At 38.2% G+C, this 21,100-nt stretch overlaps 2 protein-coding genes across 2 annotated transcripts; one reads left to right on the forward strand and one right to left on the reverse strand.

Annotated features, from left to right (window-relative positions):
• Positions 1–2,836: 2,836 nt before the first annotated feature.
• Positions 2,837–4,563, reverse strand: LOC107486400 (uncharacterized). The gene is made up of 6 exons (XM_052260710.1): positions 4,159–4,563; positions 3,985–4,071; positions 3,733–3,861; positions 3,260–3,372; positions 3,096–3,189; positions 2,837–3,010 (listed from the first exon to the last, which is right to left on the reverse strand). The coding sequence occupies exons 1-6, from the start codon at positions 4,561–4,563 to the stop codon at positions 2,837–2,839; spliced, it is 1,002 nt and encodes a 333-aa protein (XP_052116670.1).
• Positions 4,564–13,398: 8,835 nt separating this feature from the next.
• On the forward strand, positions 13,399–14,625 carry LOC107486329 (uncharacterized). The gene has a single exon (XM_016106874.1). The coding sequence runs from the start codon at positions 13,399–13,401 to the stop codon at positions 14,623–14,625; it is 1,227 nt and encodes a 408-aa protein (XP_015962360.1).
• Positions 14,626–21,100: the final 6,475 nt, after the last annotated feature.

Raw genomic sequence — 21,100 nt, forward strand, 5'->3', positions numbered from 1 at the left:
GGAAAATTTTACAGGAACTACGCCAAGGCTGCAGGTTTCTCTACAAGAGTTCGGTGCACAAATAGAAGGGAAACGAGATTAAGAATCAACTGATTACATGTAGCAGAGAGGGAAAATGGAGATCTAAAATATCTCCAACCGAGAAGACCAATCCGACAGCCGGTTTAAACTGTCCTGCAAGAATTTATATACACACATTGAAGGATGTCGGTGCTTGGATCATTTCAAAGGTTGTGCTGGATCATTCACACCCCTGTTATCCAAGCAAAGCAGAGATGCTCAAACAGCACAGGGAACTAAGCATGTCCATTCGTCGTACGATAGAGAATAACGATGAGGCCGGTATCAGACCAAGCAAAACCTACCAATCATTTGTTGCGGCTTCCGGGGGTCACCGCGAGTTAAATTTTATCGAAAAGGACGTGAGGAATTACATTACCAGGGAAGTGCGGAATGTTTCCGAACAAGAAGATGCAAAGGAATTCGGGAAATATTTCTTAAGAATGAAAGAGAAGAATCTGAATTTCTTTTTTGAGCTTAAACTCGAGGAGGATCAATCGATTAAGCTGGCTTTTTGGGCCGATGCAAGAAGCAGAGCCGCCTTTGAGTATTTCGGAGACGTCATTTCATTCGACACCACCTACAATACAAACAGGTAACAAACTGCCCCTGTTTATGATGCTAAATTAATGTATTTTTATAAATCCGCAGCATAGGTGTATATTGGCTGTTTCTTTGGGTATATACGAAGCATTTGTTGGGGTGTACCTAATGATTTTGCATTCTGGACCATGGTAATTTGTTTCAGGTATAATTTGGTCTGTGGTTCTTTTGTCGGGGTGAATCACCACGGTCAGTCAACACTTCTCGGATGCTCTTTGATGAAGAACGAAGAAATTGAATCATTCAAATGGTTATTTCAATGCTGGCTTGGTTGCATGGGAGGAAACGCTCCGAAAGGGTTTCTCACCGATCAGTGCGCATCAATGAAAAGGGCTTTAGAGGCCTGTATGCCAACAACAGTTCACCGCTGGTGTATTTGGCACATCATGAAGAAGATTCCAAGCAAATTAAACGGGTACAAGGGACATGCCGATATCGAACAAGAAATGAGCCATGTTGTTTGGAACTCTCGTAGCAAAGACTCATTCGATAGGAATTGAAACGATTTTCTGCTGAATTTTGGTCTTGCGGACAACAAGTGGCTTTCAGGTAATGTGTTTTTAAAATCTGCAGCAGAGGTGTAAATTGTATGATCTCTCGGGTGTATTTTACAGTCTGTGTTTGGGTGTATTATGCAGATCTGTACGAAGACCGTCACATATGGGTTCCTATCTATCTGGATCACCACTTCTGGGCAGGGATGAGAAGCACACAAAGGAGCGAGAGCATGCATTCATTTTTTAACAAGTACATCACCCGGAACAGCTCGCTTATTTAGTTCGTCAAACAGTACGATAATTGCCTCGGAAGCAGGGAGCAAGCAGAGAGAGAATCAGATGCTGCAGATTTTCATACGGTCATACCGTGTGCAACCAAATCCTCCATTGAAGCTCAGTTTCAAGATGCGTAAACTCACGCAAAGTTTAGGGAAGTCCAAGCGCAATTCAGAGGAAAGGCGAATTGCATCACCAGATTAAAGAATTCTGCTCTAGGCTATTCAGTATACGAAGTCGTGGAACAAGTTTCCAGCTCAATATTCAACAAGTTTTCGGTTACCTACGACTCAGTTGCAACCGAGGTAAAATGCCAATGCTTATTATTCGAGTCGAGAGGGATACTGTGCCGTCACGCACTAAGCGTGTTAAGCTTCGAACAAGTAAGCCAAGTGTCCCCTAGATACATACTGGAACGATGGAGCAAGAAGGTAAAGAGGCGACACACACACATCAAGAGCAGCCACGACGAGCCACTAATGGAGCCAAGAAGCAAGAGGTTCGACCAACTGGTTTTTTGTTCGCAAAATATTTGCGAATTTGCCTCCGAATCGGAGGAGCTGACTGCAATTCTGCACCCTGCGTACGATAACGTCATGGCCGAGATGGAAGCATTAAAAGCCAAAAGGAAGGGGACATCTTCTTTATCCCACGAAGACGCCAACTTGGAATCCGTTAACGAGCTTCAAAGCCTGCCAAGGATTCGAACAAGAGGACGTCTAAAAAACAGGCTAGGTTCAAAGCTGGAGAAACAGATTGCAAATGCCACAAAGAAGAAGAAGACGAAAGTTTTAAGCGAGGTAAATGTAATGTTCTTTAAATCTGTGGCGATTGAGTTTATTTTTCTAGTTAATTGTTTAGCTAATGCGTGAGTGTTATATTCAGATAAACCTGTTTGATGCTGCATCAGCGGCGCATTCAAATTCCAGCCAATATCAAGGACACGTTATGAATAATCAGTTCAGGGTACTTTTATTCAATCTTGGGTGTATTATTAGACTTGCGTTGGGTTTAACAGTTATATAGATACATATAGAACAAAAGCTGTAAAAATTCGCAGGTTATGGGTGTATATTTCATTTGATGTTTTTCTTCATATTTTAGTACATGTAATTCATACATTTTGAATACAACACAGACAGTTGGGTGTATATTTTATTCAATCTTGAGTGTATTATTAGACTTGCGTTGGGTGTAACAGTTTATAATTTACGTTTATATATGCCTTGATTTTTTGCTTCATATTTTACCACCTGTAATACAGCTTTTGAATACATCACAAGCAGTTTACCAGCACAGATAGTTTAACTATGGGAAAAAATATACATGGAATAGAAGTTGTTGATAAATGGCAAATATTTACATCATTTGTTCAATTTACAAACTACCCAGCAGTTGGATTACCCAGTTTCTATATCAGCAGAATTAATCTGACAAAATGGACTCAATAATACAGAGGATGGCTTCGACAGCCTTATAGCACTACTCTCTCTAATTGCCCAATCTCTTTGTTTATTCATCTCACTGAATAGTATCCGGGAAGCATACTCCACTCTATAGTGGTCCACCTCCTCCTACAATTAAAAAGTATGTTATGTTTAAACAGAAATATTAATTTAGTAAAGTAATACAGAGTTATATAGTTCTAAAGATAGTTACCTGTGGCCAATTATCCCATTCATACTTCCCCTTTTTAATGTTTTCCAGCTCAATTAACTCAAGCCACTTCATTACGTAGATAGCGCAGTCATAACTGAAAACGAAGAAAATAAATTACAAATCTCATTTAGGAAAGTTTAATGTTCAGAGTCACAAATTTATACCTTGTTTTTTGCCTTGATATTTTAACATATGATGCTTTAATTTTCTTCTCGTTCTCCCTTTTTGCCAGAGGTTCCCCGCCAGCATATGTTATCAATCTTGAAAATATATATCCCTTAAATACCAAAACAAATCAGTAATACACCCCAATGAATGGACAAGATACATCCAACTGAGTGCACAATATACACCCAACACAACTAACGAAATAGACCCATCTATTAAAGTAAAGAAGACAGAGGCAACTTACAGTGAATTTATTAATGTCCTTTCTCTCATCACTTGGAGCTTTTTTGTGTAGCGGGTCAAGTATTTGACATTTTTGCTTTGTTGTATTTATCAGCCATAACCACCAATGCCCCGAGTGGCAAACAGGAGCAAAAATCTGAAGGATTGCCACATTTCAACAGTGTGTTATTTTATTTGGCATATAAGTAAATAAGCGAACTAACAAATTTAGCAAACGAAAACTTACATATGGATGCGAACTTAATTTTTTTCTATCTATGAAGTGAATGAAACTCGGGTAGGCTTCCACCCTGAATTCCTTTTTCGTTTTCGGGGATATGAATTCCCCCCTTGGGTGATCCGAAAGTGCCATGCTCTACAAGAATTGCGAAACAAGAAATGAAATACTGAAAATACAGAACTTACACCCAATCGAACCTAAAAATACACCCACATCAATACAAAAAATACACCCAAAGTTCGTAGAAGTAACACTTACCACAATATCGGGGGGGAGACAGTATATTTGTTCCTGAAACCTCTTTTCATTTTTCTGGTTTAGGATGAGGCAGATGGCAGATACAATCTAGAAATATATGCCGAAATCAATTTTAAATTAATAAACATTGCAGTTGACTTTGGTGTAAAAACATTAATGTTAGTCTAATATTACCTGAGATTCTATATCACTTTTTGCCTGGAGGGATGCAAGGTGCATTCTCATCAAAATGTATTCTTCTTGTCCAATCAGAGTGCAAATCTCCTCATACTCGTCAGTATTGCCATCTGCGTCTTCCTTCAGTCTCGTCCCCCAGATGTAGCACTTTTGTTTCATATCATCTGGAATTCGATTTATTCCCCCAGGATTTTCAAACTTTGCAGAACTTTCTCCCCTAGTCTCCCTCTGAATTTGTGGACTTTCGTCTTTTTCCTTCGCCGCACTGCTTGCTAATTTTTGGACCAAACTGTCTAATTGTTCTAGCATACTTGCAGTTTCTGGAGATTTTTCCCTTTCTGTCTCCTGCGTTGATGCCCCCTCCTGGCTTGAATCAGTCAATCCAAGGCTGAATGATGGCATCCCTGGATCTGTTTTAGGAACATAGGTTGCTGTCTGTGCCATCATCAACAGCAGCGTCTTCTGCGGCTGGATGACTACGTCATGATGTATAACAATAAGAGTAAGAATAAGAATATACGGATGATAAGCAAAGATTGATTTTAGTCTGATGAACTTACATTTTAGTTGGAGCTGGGGGAATCATGGGTGTGGTTTCTTGAAGTTGTTTGGAGGTTTCAGGAGTGCTGCACAGTTACACAAAATTAATCATGGCGTAAAAAAAAAATTGGTCAGGAACAATATACACCCAAACTGTTAGCAAATATACACCCAAACTCTAAATAAATATACACCCAATACTATTTCTTACGTTTCTGTAGTCCACAAATATACATCCAATACTATTTTCTTACGTTTCTCTAGCCCCTTCAATCTGTAGCATAGGGGTTGGTTCGAAATCTGTGTCAGTGGTTGTTTGTTGGGATGCCGGCACAAAAACCTGGATCGGGACTCTAAACAAGAATAAAAATGAAAGGTTAACAACGTATTTGAAAATAATAAGGTTATAAGGTTGAAATATTCTTGGAAAACTCACACTGCAAGCGCTTCCGACGGTGTTTGTTCCCTAACAACCATCATATTCGAATCAGTCAGAGTCAACCTAAAATACACCCAAAGAAGGTCAAAAAATACACCCGAACAATTCAAAAAGAAGACGGGCTTTGTTTTTTGAGAACTTACGTACTTGCAGTTTTTGCTTTTTTTTGCTGCCTTTTTTTTCTTGAATAAAATAATAAAGGGCTTTTTTTCTAAAAAAAAAAATATATACAGAATTAGAAGTAGAAGGTAATAGAAGAACAAAAGTAACGGTTATTTGAAAGAGAAATTACATGCTCTGTGACGGCTAGTTTACACTACTCTGTTCTGTGCGTCCTTGAGAGGAAGGATCATCACTTCCCAAGTTCACAGCCGGTAGTCTAAACAGATTTCATGTTATTCAGAAAAAATAAGATACAGGTATAAAATACACCAAAATGAATGCACGAGACACAACCAACCGAATGGACAATATACACCCAACAAAACAAACGACATACACCCAACTTGATCCACAAAAACACCCAAATGGTTCACAAAATACATCCAAATCTCAAATAATAACAAGATTTTATTAAATAATAAAGCTTCTTATGTTTCAGAGGACACATAGCGACCTTCTGTCGATCGCAGGTCAGGTTGGTTCTCCCTGCGAAATAAGATACAATTATTAGCAAATAAAACACACCAAAATCTCAAATACACAGCCCAGCAAGACATACCCCTCTGCAGCAGATTTATCAACGTTTTCCCTTAGCCATTCATCGAGTTTGTCACTTGATATTTCATATCTCTCATTACATTCATAAAATAAGATGTTAACAAAAATAATTACGATGATAGACCGTAATATAGCTTACGAGGTACTGTACCCGTCAAAGTATTGATCTTCTTCAGGAGGTGAATCCTCCACAACAACTTTTTTCTTTTTTTGTTGTGTTCTGGGTGGAAAAAAAAGAGTATCAATCAGAAATAAAAAATTAATTTTATCACAGAATATTATCCAAAGAAGTGCTTACTTTTTTGGTGTTGTTTTTGTTTTTTTCTTTTTCTTCTCCTTCTCCGCAGGTGATGATTCTTCGCTCCTATAAGTTAATAATAGACACTTCAGTTAATACATGAAATCTTTATAATGAAGCCAAAAGAAAGGAGTATTAATTTCAGGACATTACTCATCATTTGGTTCAAATTCAGATTCTGAATCAGAATCTGACTCCTCTTGCCTTTGCTTTCTTTTTCTGGAGTCTATTCTGGAAGGCAAACAATTGTCATTTAGAACATACTAAAAATACACCCAAATGAATTCACGAGATACACCCAACTGAATATACAATATACACCCAACGCAGCAAACAAAACACACCCTGCTTAATATGCTACATACACCCAACGTGAACAAACAAAATACACCCAACCCGAAAAAGAAATTACACCCAAGTATGGTACTTACTTTTTCCCCTTTTTGCTGGGGTGTTTTCTTCCTGAATCCTCTGAGTCTTCTTGAGCCTCAGACTCAGAGGTAGAAGTATCACTGTCAGTAGTTTCTGTCTCCGAAGACGATGTTGGGCTCGCCTTCCTTTTTTTTGTTTTTTTGATTTCTTGTTTTTTTTCTTTTTTTTCTTTTTTTTTCATTTTTTCTCTTGTCTCTACCATCTTCACAATCCCTTGAAACATGAGATATTTTAGTTAGCAGCATTCGGGTAAATAAAATACACCCAACTTATTATGTTTACTTACCAAAATTTCCTCTCTTTCTGCAGTCATTCTTTCCACCAACTGCTCCTTAGTCCAGTTGGCAATCCAGGGCTTTGGTGGTTTTTCAGTACTGTTCTTGCCTTTGTTTTTTGAAAGATGAAAGTAGATTATCATCAGGGCGAAGAGGCAGCCATTAATTGCCTTCTTCTTCTTCTCCTTGTAGTCTGTGATGCCCTTGATCATGAAGGGCAAAACATGCCCCCCCCAAGTTTCTCTCCGATATGCCGTCCACCTTAAAAATTGGGGCCAGGTGCACGGGTGATATTTTGTTTATCGTCGTTGGCAAAAGGAACGCCATCTGTATGTAGAAGATGAATATCCTCTTGAACATCAGGCGTTCCTCTTCGTTGCCAACGCCAATTTCCATCATTTCATCGGTAAGACTTTTGAGGGTCTTACCCTGGAATCTTCTATAAATTATTTTGTCATCATCAGAAAGTTTCTATACTCAACTTTCTCAGGAAATAGATCTCCTACAAAAAGGAAGACAACAAAGCATCCAAGTCGGTTCAAATACACCCAAACAACAACTTAATATACACCTATAATTTTGAGGTAATTACCTGTTGTATTGATGCCAAGTGCATGACCTATTTTTTTTGGTGTTATTTGGAAAGAACCATATCCTGTCTTCAGTTTGTTCTCCCCAAGTTTGAAGTTGTTTGCCAGCTCCCTTAAGAGTTGGTGATCCACCCTTAGTGGTGGGATGTGCATCAACCCACTGAATCCAAGATCCCTCACAATGGCCTTCTTCTCCTCAGTCATGTTTCTGAACTTATCATTCAGGAGATGTGTGGCACATTTAAGGTCTTTTGTTTGGTTTCTTGCTGCCATTTTCTCTGAAACTAAAAATACACCCAAAGATATCAGTAAGATACACCCATATATATATGACTCAGATACACCCATTAATAACAATAAGATACACCCATTGATAACAGTAAGATACACCCATATATATGAGTCAGATACACCCAAAGATATTCAACAAAAATAGCAGGAGAACTTAGAACAACAACGTAGAACGACGTAGAACTTAGAACAACGACGTAGAACTTAGAACAGTGTAACAAAGAAGCAAGAATAATAGTAAACCCTAGAAGAACGACGTAGAAGAAAAGTAAAATATACAGGAATCTTAATGAACTTACGTTGAGTATTGTTGCTTTGTTTTCTCTTCAGATTCTTCACGGAGAGTTTGATGGTGTTTTGATGGAGGTTTCAAAGAACGATTTGTATATTTTCAACTTTGATTTTCGCTCGAAAATGGGAGGGTTTCCTTGTTTTCGAAGCGCTTTGAGAAGTGCAAGAAGTGGAAGAAGTGGAAGAGTCTGCCATACGTAACCGTTCGAGTGTTGAGCGCGTGATTTTGACGCGCCATGTTATTTCTCTTCATGCGCGTGACTTCTATTTGGGCTGGGCCAACTTGTAAACTTGGAAACTTGTATGTGTAGCAGGCCCGTATTAAAAAATAACAGGCCAAATTATTGCCATAATATAATAGAAGTATGAAAGTTTATCATTCTTCTCTAATGGAGGAAACAAAATTATTTTCAATAGTTTATTTAATGTTTAGTAGAATAAAAATAAATTTTATTAGAATAAATTTTAGTACGAGTTTAATATTTTTATTCATCATAAAATATTTATAGAATTACTTGTAGATAAATTTTAGAAAAAATAAAAAACCATGATTTTTAGTTTTATTTTTTAATAATATTAATTTTTTACCGTATATAATTATTCAATTATTTTTTAATTATATATAAATAAATTACTCTTAATAAGACTTTTTTTGTGTTATTCAATTATCTTTTTTAAAAAATAATTGATTATTAAAATAATTAAACTTTTCACAATAAAAATAATAAAAAAATTATGAACGAAAACCATCTTGATATTTTTTTGTATTTTTATTCATATTTTAATATAAACATAAATATAATTTAATTATATTATTTATGAAATGTGACTATAGATGTAGATAAAATTTAGTTATATTAATTATATATAGTTTCATTGTATTGTATTGCTTATAAAGTTAGATTATAATTATGACAATAGAATTGTTCTTGTATTTTTATATGTGTGACTAATTGGTGGTGTTAAAACATTAATCTTAATTATAAATAAGGTTTATAATTTAAAAAATCAAAGACTCAATTAAAAAGATACGAAAAAATGATGTTAAAATATTCCAACTCTTTAAAATAAAAATATTTAAAATTCAATTAAAAATTATTTAAAATTTAAACTCAATAAAAATTTATATTCAATGTGTTTTGTATTAAATATATTTAATAACGTATTATATCATATTGGTTGAAATTAGTTTTTATAATGTTAATTTTTAATAACACTTTATTAAAAAAAGCATCTTTTCATAATTTTTTAAAAACTAATTAATATTATATATATTTTGTTACATTACATCTTGTTATAAAAAATTTATTTATTTTTAATGTTTATATTAAAAATAAAAACAAAATTTAAATTAGTAAATTTTAATCTATAATATAATAATAATATAATAATTATTTTATATATTGTATAAATATAAATTAATTATTTTTTTATTTGTAAAAATTTTAATTAGTTTGAGTTTATTTTATATATATTTTGATGAATGTGATTTTTTTATATAAATAATTTAAAAAAATTAATAGTTAATCTATTATCTTTTTGGTTTTAGTCTAAATTAGATGTTTTTTATTGTTTTTGAAAAGAAATTTTTTTAAAAAATTTAATAATATGTGATAAAAAATATCGAATAATTTATACAGAAATCAATTAAAATACAATATAAAAATATCTTTAACAATAGCGTTTGTTTTCGGAGACAGGACACAGAGACCGAAAGTTTAAAACGTATTTGGAGGTAGAGACATGGACACAGAACACATTGTCTCCAAGACACTATTTTATATTTTTTGTCCACTCTTTTACGAAGGACAATGATGGACACAGGATTTAAGAAGATGGATACGGATTTTTTAATCAAAATTTTTTCCCTTTCTATCCTTAGATATTTTTTATTATTCTACTATTATCTCTTCTTATTTTTCTTAATTTTAGCTTCTTCTCTACATCGGAGTTCTTCTTTCTCTGTGTTCTTTTTTTAGATACTCTCTTTTTTTTAGAATTTTTTATTTGATTGGATAATTAATTTATTCCTTTTTATTGTTCATTCTCTTCTTTATGGCATGTTGTGTTAATGGAGATTTAATTCACTTCTCTATTTTATGTTACTTTATTTATTTTTAATTTTGTTACTTTAATATCATTTTTATCTTATTGGTTCATAGACTAATTTTTCTTGTAATTTTTTGTACTCTTACGTACTCTTATTTTTTATTAAATTGATTTGTACGATGTAAAAAATTTGGAATTATATGGCTATTTCAGTCATTTTGCATACTATTTTAGTTTTGTCCATGTCTATCCAAACATAATACAGGACATTACATCAGTGTCTTGTCCATCATATCCAAACACAAAACACAAAAAATAATTTTTGGTGTCTCCGTTCTATTGTCTCTGTCTTAGTGTTCTGTCCTGTCTCCAAAAACAAACGCAGCCTTAGCGTCAAACATGTTGATAAGATATATTTTGGTGCCAATGTAGTGCCTCTTTTTTTCTAATTATTTTTTTAAAAAAAATATCTTCTATTCAATTATATATAAATTAATATTTAATGATTAAAATGTTGCTAATTATCAATAATTCTTCTAATCATCCTAATTCAAATCTTTCTTATATTAACACATATTTATTATTTAATAATTAAATATCTATTTTCATGAATGATTAAATTATTTTCACACAAATATATAAAATAAATTTACTATAATATATTTTTAATAATTAAATCATTACTAAAATAGATATTTAGTAATTATCATAATTTTTTTATATTTTTGTGAATCAATCATTGTAATAATTCTAATATAGATTTATTTTTAGAAAAAATTATATATTAAATAATTAGATTTATTAACATTTATTAAAAAAAGAATAATTATGTGATGTAATTTAGAAATAATAATATTAATTAGAAAAGAATCGATTATTCATAATGAGATTCAAAAATATATTATTCTATTTAAAAAATTAATCATATGAGATTAACTGAAAATATAATGAATTAAAGATTTTATTTATAAAAAATAATCAATTATAGAAATAACTAAGATATGATGATGGGGTATTAATATTGGCTATAGAAAATTTAATGGGTAAAATTAAGCAGAAAATTTAATAACTTACATTTTAGTACGAATAGTTGAATCAATTATTTCTATAGATCTATTTTAAGGAAGAATCGATATACATTTGATGAGGTAGAGCTTGGCCAAAAATTTGAGGACATATAATATTTTTATACGAATTTTTTAATCATTCTTTCATAATAATCAATTTAAAAAAATCAATTGCCTGATATCATTTGAAAATTAGAATATAATAAATTAACAATTTTATTTATAAAAAGAATCAATCAGAAAATATACTCTAAATATAGTTGACATAAATTAATTATGAGTATACATATTTGAATATGGACTTTTTTACCTAAATGCGCATCTAAAAAACATTAATTCCCAAAATGCGCATGCCTGGAAATCTTTATGAAAATGTGCATTGCCATTTCTTGGCCTGTGCCCGTGAAATGAATTTGAACTCCATTTTACTGAAGGTGCCCACGAAATAGGCAATGAGACATGGAGTCTCAACTCGGCAGTACACCCATTTCACATTTAAATTTTAACAAAGACAAATCTCCACAAGTATTACTATCAATGAGACATGGAGTCTCAACTCGGCAGTACACCCATTTCACGCCTGCCTGCCCAGAGTTCTTCCTTCCATTTCGCTGCTGCCACCATGGAAATGGGATAGCCATTTCGTGGGAGCTGGCCTTGACATGTATTGCCCATTTCGTGGGCACCTTCAGTGAAATGGAGTTCAAATCCATTTTACGGGCACAGGCTAAGAAATGGCAATGCGTATTTTCAGAAAGATTTTCAGCCATGCGCATTTTGGAAATTGATGTTTTTTAGATGCGCATTTAGGTAAAAAAACTTTGAATATATATAATTGAGTGAAAATTTTGATGATATGGCGTACTCATCTGCGAGTATTTAAACCGCTTTTTTCTTACATTTATTTAAAAGAAGAATCAGTCAAGAAATAAAATTAGAAAAATAAAAATATAATTAATTAGAGATTTTAATTATAAGAAAAATAATCAATTAAATGATGTAGTCAATACATAAATTAAATTATCAACATAAATGTTTGAATAAAAAAAACAAGTTTAAAATTTGATGATATGCATTTTAATTTATGTTTCAAATTAGTTTCCTTCTACATATATATATCTTTTTGAAAAAAGAATTCATTCTTATTCCTGGGTATATAATAAAAAAAATAAAAATATAATAAAGTAGATTTTATTTTTATCTTTTTTCATAAAGAAACAATTAAGAGGAATAATCAATATATAATGTAATCATATGGATAAGATTTGTTCATACCATGGCACAATGCTAAAGTCCAGGTCCAAACGACAGGCCTAACCCACAGTGTTGAGCTTCACAGAACACCGACCTTCCCCTAAGAAGTCGGTGCTACCCACGACTTGCTCTGAGGAAGTCGGAAGCGAAGATTAGCTGGCAGATGATAACTGCCCCTAAAATCTCTCAACCCACTTTCCAGAGCCATATCGCAACCTCCCTAAGATAAAGGGACGGTTATCCACCTTAAAAGGTGGAACTACTCCAATAGTGGTTATTGGTTCACCACTATAAATACACTGACACCCCTCAGGTATCTCTAAGTTCCAATACTCTCTAGACCTGCTCATACCTTTACTGACTTAGGCATCGGACTGTCTTTGCAGGTACCACCCCCATTCACTCACGCTCACAAGTCGGACGGAGGCCCCAAAGGCGTGAACCCACTCGAAGGCTTCCCTCCTTAGACGATTGGGCCAACCTAATGAGTCCAGCCCATCAATCTTCGGTTACCCAACGTAACATTGGCGCTGTTGCCGGGGACCCGAGAGATCAACCAGTAATGGCGGACAACTCACCAGAGGATGGTTATACAGCATCTGATTCCAAACAAGAAAATCCAGATACCAGAAACAACGACGTGGACTTGACCCTTCACCAAGGAACCAACGACCAGCATAGAGAAGGCACCTCTGGGCTAGAGAACCCAAAGGTAAACTCCTCGGAAGGACGAGAATCAGGAAAGGAAGGGCCACCCCATGCAACCGAGCTAATGGGGTTGGTCCACGGTTAACAAGGTCGTTTGGAACAGCTGGAACAAGAATTAGAACGACAACGAGAGGCAGAATGAAATCTCAGGGAAGAGATAGAGCAACGGAAAGAGTTGAAAGAAAAACTCTTGAAGCTCGAATCTTCCCTTAGAAGTCGGAACTCCCGTGGCGACAGAGAATAGTCGCCCCTGAAGGGAGAGGACCCGTTCAGTGAGGATATAATGAGGGCAAAAGTTCCAAGAAACTTTAAAAGCCCTGATATGAACCTCTATGATGGAACCACAGACCCGAAGCATCATTTAAGCAATTTTAAAAATCGGATGTATCTGGCTGACGCTTCTGATGCGACTCGCCGCAAAGCTTTCCCGACCACCCTGTCAAAAGCAGCGATGAAATGGTTCGACAGCCTTCCCCCAAGGTTGGTTATCAGCTTTGAGGACCTCTCGAGAAAATTCTTAATGAGGTTCTTCATCCAGAAGGATAAAGTAAAGCACGCACCGAGTCTCCTGGGAGTTAAACAAGAGGTCAAAGAACCTCTACGTGACTACATGAAAAGGTTCAACAAAGCGTGCTTGGAAATTCAAGACCTGCCCACAGAGGCAGTTATCATGGGGCTAGTAAATGGACTTAGAGAAGGCCCCTTTTCTCAGTCCATATCAAAAAGACACCCCACCTCTTTGAGTGATGTACAAGAGAGAGTAGAAAAGTACATCAACATCGAGAAAAATGCCAGATTACAGGAGCCAAGCTGGCGACAGGGGCCCCCTCACTCAGCAAAAGAGAAAGAAAGGGAACCCAAGAAAAAAGAGGAGGTAGGTCTCGACAGACCGAGGAGATATCACTCCTATACTCCTCTAAAAGTTTCTCTAGTAGACGTATACAGAGAAATCTGTAATACTGAAAGATTGCCGCCCTCTAGACCCATCAAAAACAAAAAGGGAGGAAGCCGCGGCGACTACTGTGAATACCACAAGATGTATGGCTACTCAACAAATGATTGCTACGACATTAAAAATGTGATAGAAAGGTTGGACAGGAAAGGCCGACTCGATAGATACCTCATGGAAAGGTCAGACAATTATGGGAAAAGAAAGCGAGATGATGAGGACAGAAGAGATCCACCACCACAAACCCCCGAGAGACACATACATACGATCTCTGGAGGATTCGCGGGAGGAGGACTCACTAAATCATCTCGCAAACGACACCTAAAGCGAGTACACCAAGTCGGGAACGAATCCCCCGATCTCCCAATCATCTCATTCACCAAAAAGGATAGACAAGGGATCATGCCCAGGCATGACGACCTGGTGGTGATAACCATGATCTTGGCAAATGCCAACCTCCACAGGACCTTGGTGGACCAAGGACTCTTTAAGCCCGCATTCGACAAGTTAGGGTTGGATGAAAGGGAGCTAAAAGCTTACCCGACACCCTGTATGGGCTAGAAGATATGCCAATTAGGCCACTGGGATACATCCCCCTCCACACGTCCTTCGAAAAGGGGGAAAATTCCAAAACTCTGAGCATCGACTTTATTGTCATCGATGTCGGATCGGCGTATAACGCCTTGATCGGCAGGACTACACTAAATCGGCTCGGAGTGGTGGTGTCAACCCCCCACCTTTGCATGAAATTCCTAACACCTAAGGGAATAGCAACGGTACAGGGAGACCAGAAGTTGGCAAGAAAATGCTACAATGAAAGCTTAAACCTCCGAGGAAAGAGCAAGAAAGTTCACACTATAAAGCTCGGGGGAATAAAAGCTAAAGAAGAGCTGTGGCCACAGCCGGGGAGAAGAACTGAAGAAGTTCAAATCGGGAAAGAGGAAGGAAAAAATATCAACATAGGGGCCAGCCTAGACGAAGACTTGAAACAGAGGCTGATAAATCTCCTGCAAGATAATTCTGACCTCTTCGCCTGGAAAGCTTCCGACATGCCGGGGATAGACCCTCGGCTCATGTCCCACAAGCTCTCAGTACACCCTGGATCGTGACCCGTACAGCAGCGCATGCGCAAGCTCAGAACAGAACGAGCTCAAGTGGTGGAGGAGCAAGTGCAAGCTCTCCTGAAGGCCGACTTCATCCGAGATATCAAGTATCCGGCATGGCTAGCAAATGTAGTGCTAGTCAAAAAGCAAAACGGCAAGTGGAGGATGTGCGTCGACTACACCGACCTGAACAAAGCATGTCCCAAAGACCCATACCCACTTCCTAGCATTGACACCCTAGTAGATGCAAGCTCAGGGTATCCGTACTTGTCGTTCATGGATGCCTACTCGGGATATAACCAAATCCCGATGTACAAGCCAGACGAGGAAAAAACTTCATTCATCACACCTAGAGCAAACTACTGCTATATGGTAATGCCTTTTGGACTGAAAAATGCTGGGGCCACATATCAAAGGTTGATGAATAAAGTTTTCGCTCCCCACCTAGGGCACTTAATGGAGGTCTACGTAGACGACATGCTAGTGAAAACCAAGGAGGAAACCGACCTCTTGACAGATCTCTTGCAAGTTTTCAACACCATAAGGCTGCATGGGATGAGACTAAAACCCACAAAATGTACCTTCGCGGTGGAGGCGGGAAAGTTCCTAGGGTTTATGCTAACACAAAGGGGGATCGAAGCTAACCCCGACAAGTGCAAAGCTATTCTGGAAATGAAAAGTCCGACTTGTCTAAAGGAGGTCCAACAATTGAATGGATGGCTCGCCGCCCTTTCCAGATTCCTAGCGGGATCGGCACTAAGATCCCTTCCACTATTCTCTCTACTAAGAAAAGGATGACAGTTCGAATGGACTCCAGAATGCGAAGAAGCATTCCAGGAGTTCAAAAGGTTCTTGATCCAGCCTCCAATCTTGACTCGACCCATAGTCGGAGAAGAGCTCGTCCTATACCTGTCAGTAGCAGACAGAGCTATAGCATCAACTCTAATACAGGAAGATGAGGTCGGACAGCATCCTGTGTACTTCACCAGCAAAGTTCTACAAGGCCCAGAACTGAAGTATCAAAAACTTGAAAAGTTTGCATACTCCTTAGTAGTAGCCTCACGCCGATTACAGCTGTATTTCCAAGCGCATACGATAAAAGTCCGAACGAACCAGCCCATGAAGCAGATCCTCTAAAAGACGGACATTGCGGGCAGAATGGTTCAATGGGCAATAGAGCTCTCCGAGTTCGACCTGAAATACGAAGCCCGAATGACAATAAAAGCTAAATGCCTCACCGACTTCCTAGCAGAATACGCCGGAGATCAAGAGGAGAAATCCACTGCATGGGAGTTGTATGTAGATGGGTCCTCCAACAAGGTTGAAAGCGATGCAGGCATAATACTGGTCAGCAAAGGGGGAACGCAAATAGAAGTCTCCCTCAAGTTCGAGTTTCCAGCTTCCAATAATCAGGCAAAATATGAAGCCTTGATTGCAAGATTAAAGCTGGCAGAAGAAGTTGGCACAACTAAAGTAAGGATATTTACCGACTCTCAGGTGGTGACCTCCCAAATAAATGGAGAGTATCAGGCCAAGGATCCTAACATGAAAAGGTACTTGGATAAAACCTTGGAGCACCTTAAGCGCTTTGAGGAGACCGAGGTAAAGCATATAACTCGGGACCTCAGCAGCAGGGCAGACGCCCTCTCCAAGCTAGCAAGTACCAAACCAGGAGGGAACAATAGAAGCCTGATCCAAAAAACTCTCCCTGAACCCTCTGTGGCTAAAATGGAGGCTGTTCAAGACGTCTTTGAAGTCGCCGGGTTAGATCTCGAGTGGATGAAGCCCTTAGCCGAATACCTGAAATTCGACATCCTCCCCAAAGAGGAAAAAGAGGCAAAAAAAATTCGGAGGGAAGCACAAAATTACACGTTGGTGAAAAATATCCTCTATAAAAAGGGGATATCAACATCACTACTAAAGTGCGTCCCAACGTCAAAGACAACCGAGGTGCTAGAGGAGGTACACAATGAAATCTGCGGGAACCATCTTGGAGCAAGGTCATTAGCCAGAAAGGTAATCCGAGCTGGGTTCTACTGGCCGACCTTACAAAAAGATTCCACAGAATTTGTGAAAAAATGCCAACCATACCAAATGCATGCAAACTTTCATGTAGCCCCTCCCGAGGAACTCATTAGTATAACTTCCCCATGGCCTTTTGCAAAATGGGGATTGGACTTGCTAGGACCATTTTCCCAAGCGCCGGGGCAAGTAAAGTATCTAATAGTGGCAGTGGATTACTTCACAAAGTGGATAGAAGCAGAACCATTGGCCACCATCACCGCTCAGAGAAGTTGGAAGTTTCTCTACAAGAACATTATCACCAGGTGTGGGGTACCTCACTCCATCACTACCGATATGGCACTCAGTTCACCGACTCAACCTTCAAAAACCTGGTAGCCAGCATGAAAATCAAACATCAGTTTACATCGGTGGAACATCTACAAGCAAATGGACAAGACGAGGCAACAAACAAGGTCATACTGACAGGGTTGAAGAAAAGGTTGCAGGACGCAAAGGGAGCCTGGGCTGAGGAACTCCCACAAGTACTTTGGGCCTATCGGACCACACCTCAATCTGCTACAGGAGAAACACCCTTCCGACTTGCTTATGGCATAGAAGCCATGATACTGGTTGAAATCAATGAACAAAGCCCAAGGGTGAGCTTCTACGACGAGATTGGAAACATAAAGGGACACAAAGAAGAACTTGAGCTACTCCCTGAAGTCTGAGAACTAGCCCATATTAGAGAAGCAGCAATAAAACAAAGGATGACGAATAGATATAACAAAATAGTCATCCGAAGGAGCTTTGCCCCAAACGACTTGGTTTTGATCAGAAACAACATTGGAGTCAATAAATCTGGAGAGGGAAAGCTCGCTGCTAATTGGAAGGGACCATACAAGATTAGTGAGGTCTTAGGAAAAGGTTATTACAAAGTGACCGACTTAAACGGCACTGAGCTACCTAGGTCGTGGCATGCTTGTAATATGAAAAAGTACTACAATTAAAAGCAAACTCTACTCCCTGATGTACTCTTTTCCCCAACTTCAGGGTTTTTTCCTAAAAGAAAAGGGTTTTTTCTGAAGAGGGATTTTAACGAGGCATCACAGTAGAGACTAAGGGGTCCTAGATAGCCCAAAACCCTTAGTAGTAATAAAGTACCTTCGCAAATAAATAAAGATCTTTTACAAATATCTCTTATAAATTCCTTCTCTCTTTCTTTCTTTCTACGAAACGCGCCGACTTAAGCTCGACAAAGCGTGAAAATCCCATGAACCAACCTAGATGGTCGTCATGATAAAACGACGAGGTACAAGTCGGCATAAAGAGGTTATAAAAGTCGATCGTGAATAAACTCGGAAATTATCTGACCAACAAGTCAGAAAAACCGAGAAATAAAGAAATGCATCGCAAAAATAACCTAAGTTATAAGAACTCAATAAATCAAAAAATTGAGTACAGGGAATACCGAAAAGAGATCACAAAACCTATAGAAGGCACTAAGGTAAAGACTGTCCCAAGCCTTCAAGAGAAATTTGAGAAAAACTTAGAAGAAGAGTCAGCCAACCAAGAAAAAAGGTTTTTCAAAATAAAGATCAAAAGGGTTTTTTTTTCGAAACCTAAACAGAAAAAGCATACACACAACCAACAAAAATAACTTAAAACCCTTGTCCAAAAAAGGGTATTTTAAATATTTTGTTTACGGCCATAAAAGGCCAAGTAAATGTCAGCAGAATACCACTACAACATAAAAATAAATAGTTTAAAAAAGGGGGGACCTACAGGCCGGGCCCCCATATAGCCAAAGATAATTTTTTCAGTTTGGAAGGACGTCACCACCAGAACAGGGAGAGTAGTCGGAGCACCACCAGAGTCAGGGAAAGGAACATCCATAGGAGATGGAGGGGAAGTCTCAGGAGCCTTCGAAGAACTCAGAGCATCATCTGGTCGGGGAGGGGACTCTATTATCCTCTAACCCCGAGTCTTCAACTCGGACTCATACACAGGTCGGGGAGGAGATACAATGGCCCCGTCGATTACGACCTTATCATGATCCAAAGGGGAGAGATTCAGGTCGGGAGCAATAACCCCGACCTGCTCCTTAAAGACCCTCCATGCCTCCTCGGATCCCTCAGCAATAGAGTCCTCCAGATCCGCATAAGCGTCCCGAGCTCTTACCAGATCTTTTTTAACTTCCACTAGATCCTGGAACAAGCTCGAATAGCTTTGCTCCTCCTTCTCCCGTAGACCCTCCGCCATGGAGCACCGGCCCATCAACTTCTCCTCTTCCTTCCGAAGATTATCCCTCTCCTCCCTCAGCTTGGCAACCTCCTCCTTTAGGCTCTTCTCAGCTTCCTGATACAAAAGAATCCTCCCCTCTAGCTCTTCAACCCTCAAGGATGAACCCAAAGAGCTGAGGAGAGTTTTCTCAAAAATATCAAGAAACTTGGTGTACACCCCTACCACCCTGATACTCTCCTGAGCCAGAATAGTAAGGTGGTTTCGAACAGAAGCATCATCCATACTTATACGAGTATGAGGATAGATATGCTTCCGGATAAACTGAGGTGCATCCACCTTGGCCTCACCTTCAAAGGAAGAGCTAGACTCTAAAGTCTTGCGCTTCTCTTTTCTGGATCAAGAGAAGATCGGGAAGGAGGGGACGGCAGAGAAGAGGCTGAAGAAGAAATGACAATAGGACGAGTGGGGTCCCCAAGTTGTGAGAAGAAGGGGGAGGGGAAGGAAGAGAGGGACCATCTGCCCTGGCACCACCGACTCTGGCACGGGATCTCGCTTTTGCCTCTTGACCTCTCTGGTAAAACTCCCTGAAATTCTTCTTCGCCATTTCTGTAAAAGCAATTAAGAAGCTAAAATCAGCAAAATAAGTCGAGAGAAACAAGTCGTACAAGCATCAAGTCGGAAAATATGAGAAAACAAAGAAAAGCTACCTAGTTGAGCCTGGATAAAGGTTGGAGACCCCTGGAGAAAGTTTTTTGTATCCAGGTAGGGGGTTCTCCCCCAAACTTCTCAGAGAAACCCCACAACGGCCGCCTCCACCTCATCAAATCATCAAGACCGTATTTTTCACAAGGAGAGGCCTCTAACCAATACATGGGAAAGCGAGGAGAAGAATTTTGATCCAGAAAAAAGGGGTGGTGACCTTCTACAGATTGAACTTTGAAAAAGAAATTTTTGAAATCATGGAAGGATTCATCAAAAAGGGTAAAAACTCTCCGACCTTGTATGTCCTGGAAAGACACCCACTGCTGTTTGTTATTTTGCCCACTGAAGGGCTTAGTCATATGAAAGAGATAAAAGAAGATCTTCAAAGAAGTCGGAAAGTCTAAAGCATGGTTGATAAATTGGTAAATTTTCAAAAAAACCCAAGAGTTGGGATGAAGCTGGGTAGGAGCAACACGACTGGTATGCGAAATTGTGATCAATACTTTTTACAAATCAAATAATCTCCGGTAATGAATCCAAAAACTTGGTGTTCAATACCATGGCATAAACACAACTTCGCACAACTAACCAGCAAGTGTACTGGGTCGTCCAAGTAATAAACCTTACGCGAGTAAGGGTCGATCCCACAGAGATTGTTGGTATGAAGCAAGCTATGGTCACCTTGTAAATCTTAGTCAGGCAGACTCAAATGGATATGGGTGATATACGAATAAAACATAAAGATCAAGATAGAGATACTTATGTAATTCATTGGTGGAAACTTCAGATAAGCGTATGAAGATGCTTGGTCCCTTCCGTCTCTCTGCTTTCCTACTGTCTTCATCCAATCCTTCTTACTCCTTTCCATGGCAAGCTTATGCAAGGGTTTCACCGTTGTCAGTGGCTACCTCCCATCCTCTCAGTGGAAATGTTCAACGCACCCTGTCAAGCATATGGCTAATCAGCTGTCGGTTCTCGGTCAGGCC

This window comes from Arachis duranensis, chromosome 4 (assembly GCF_000817695.3).
Source record: "Arachis duranensis cultivar V14167 chromosome 4, aradu.V14167.gnm2.J7QH, whole genome shotgun sequence".
Taxonomy (NCBI): Eukaryota; Viridiplantae; Streptophyta; class Magnoliopsida; order Fabales; family Fabaceae; genus Arachis; species Arachis duranensis.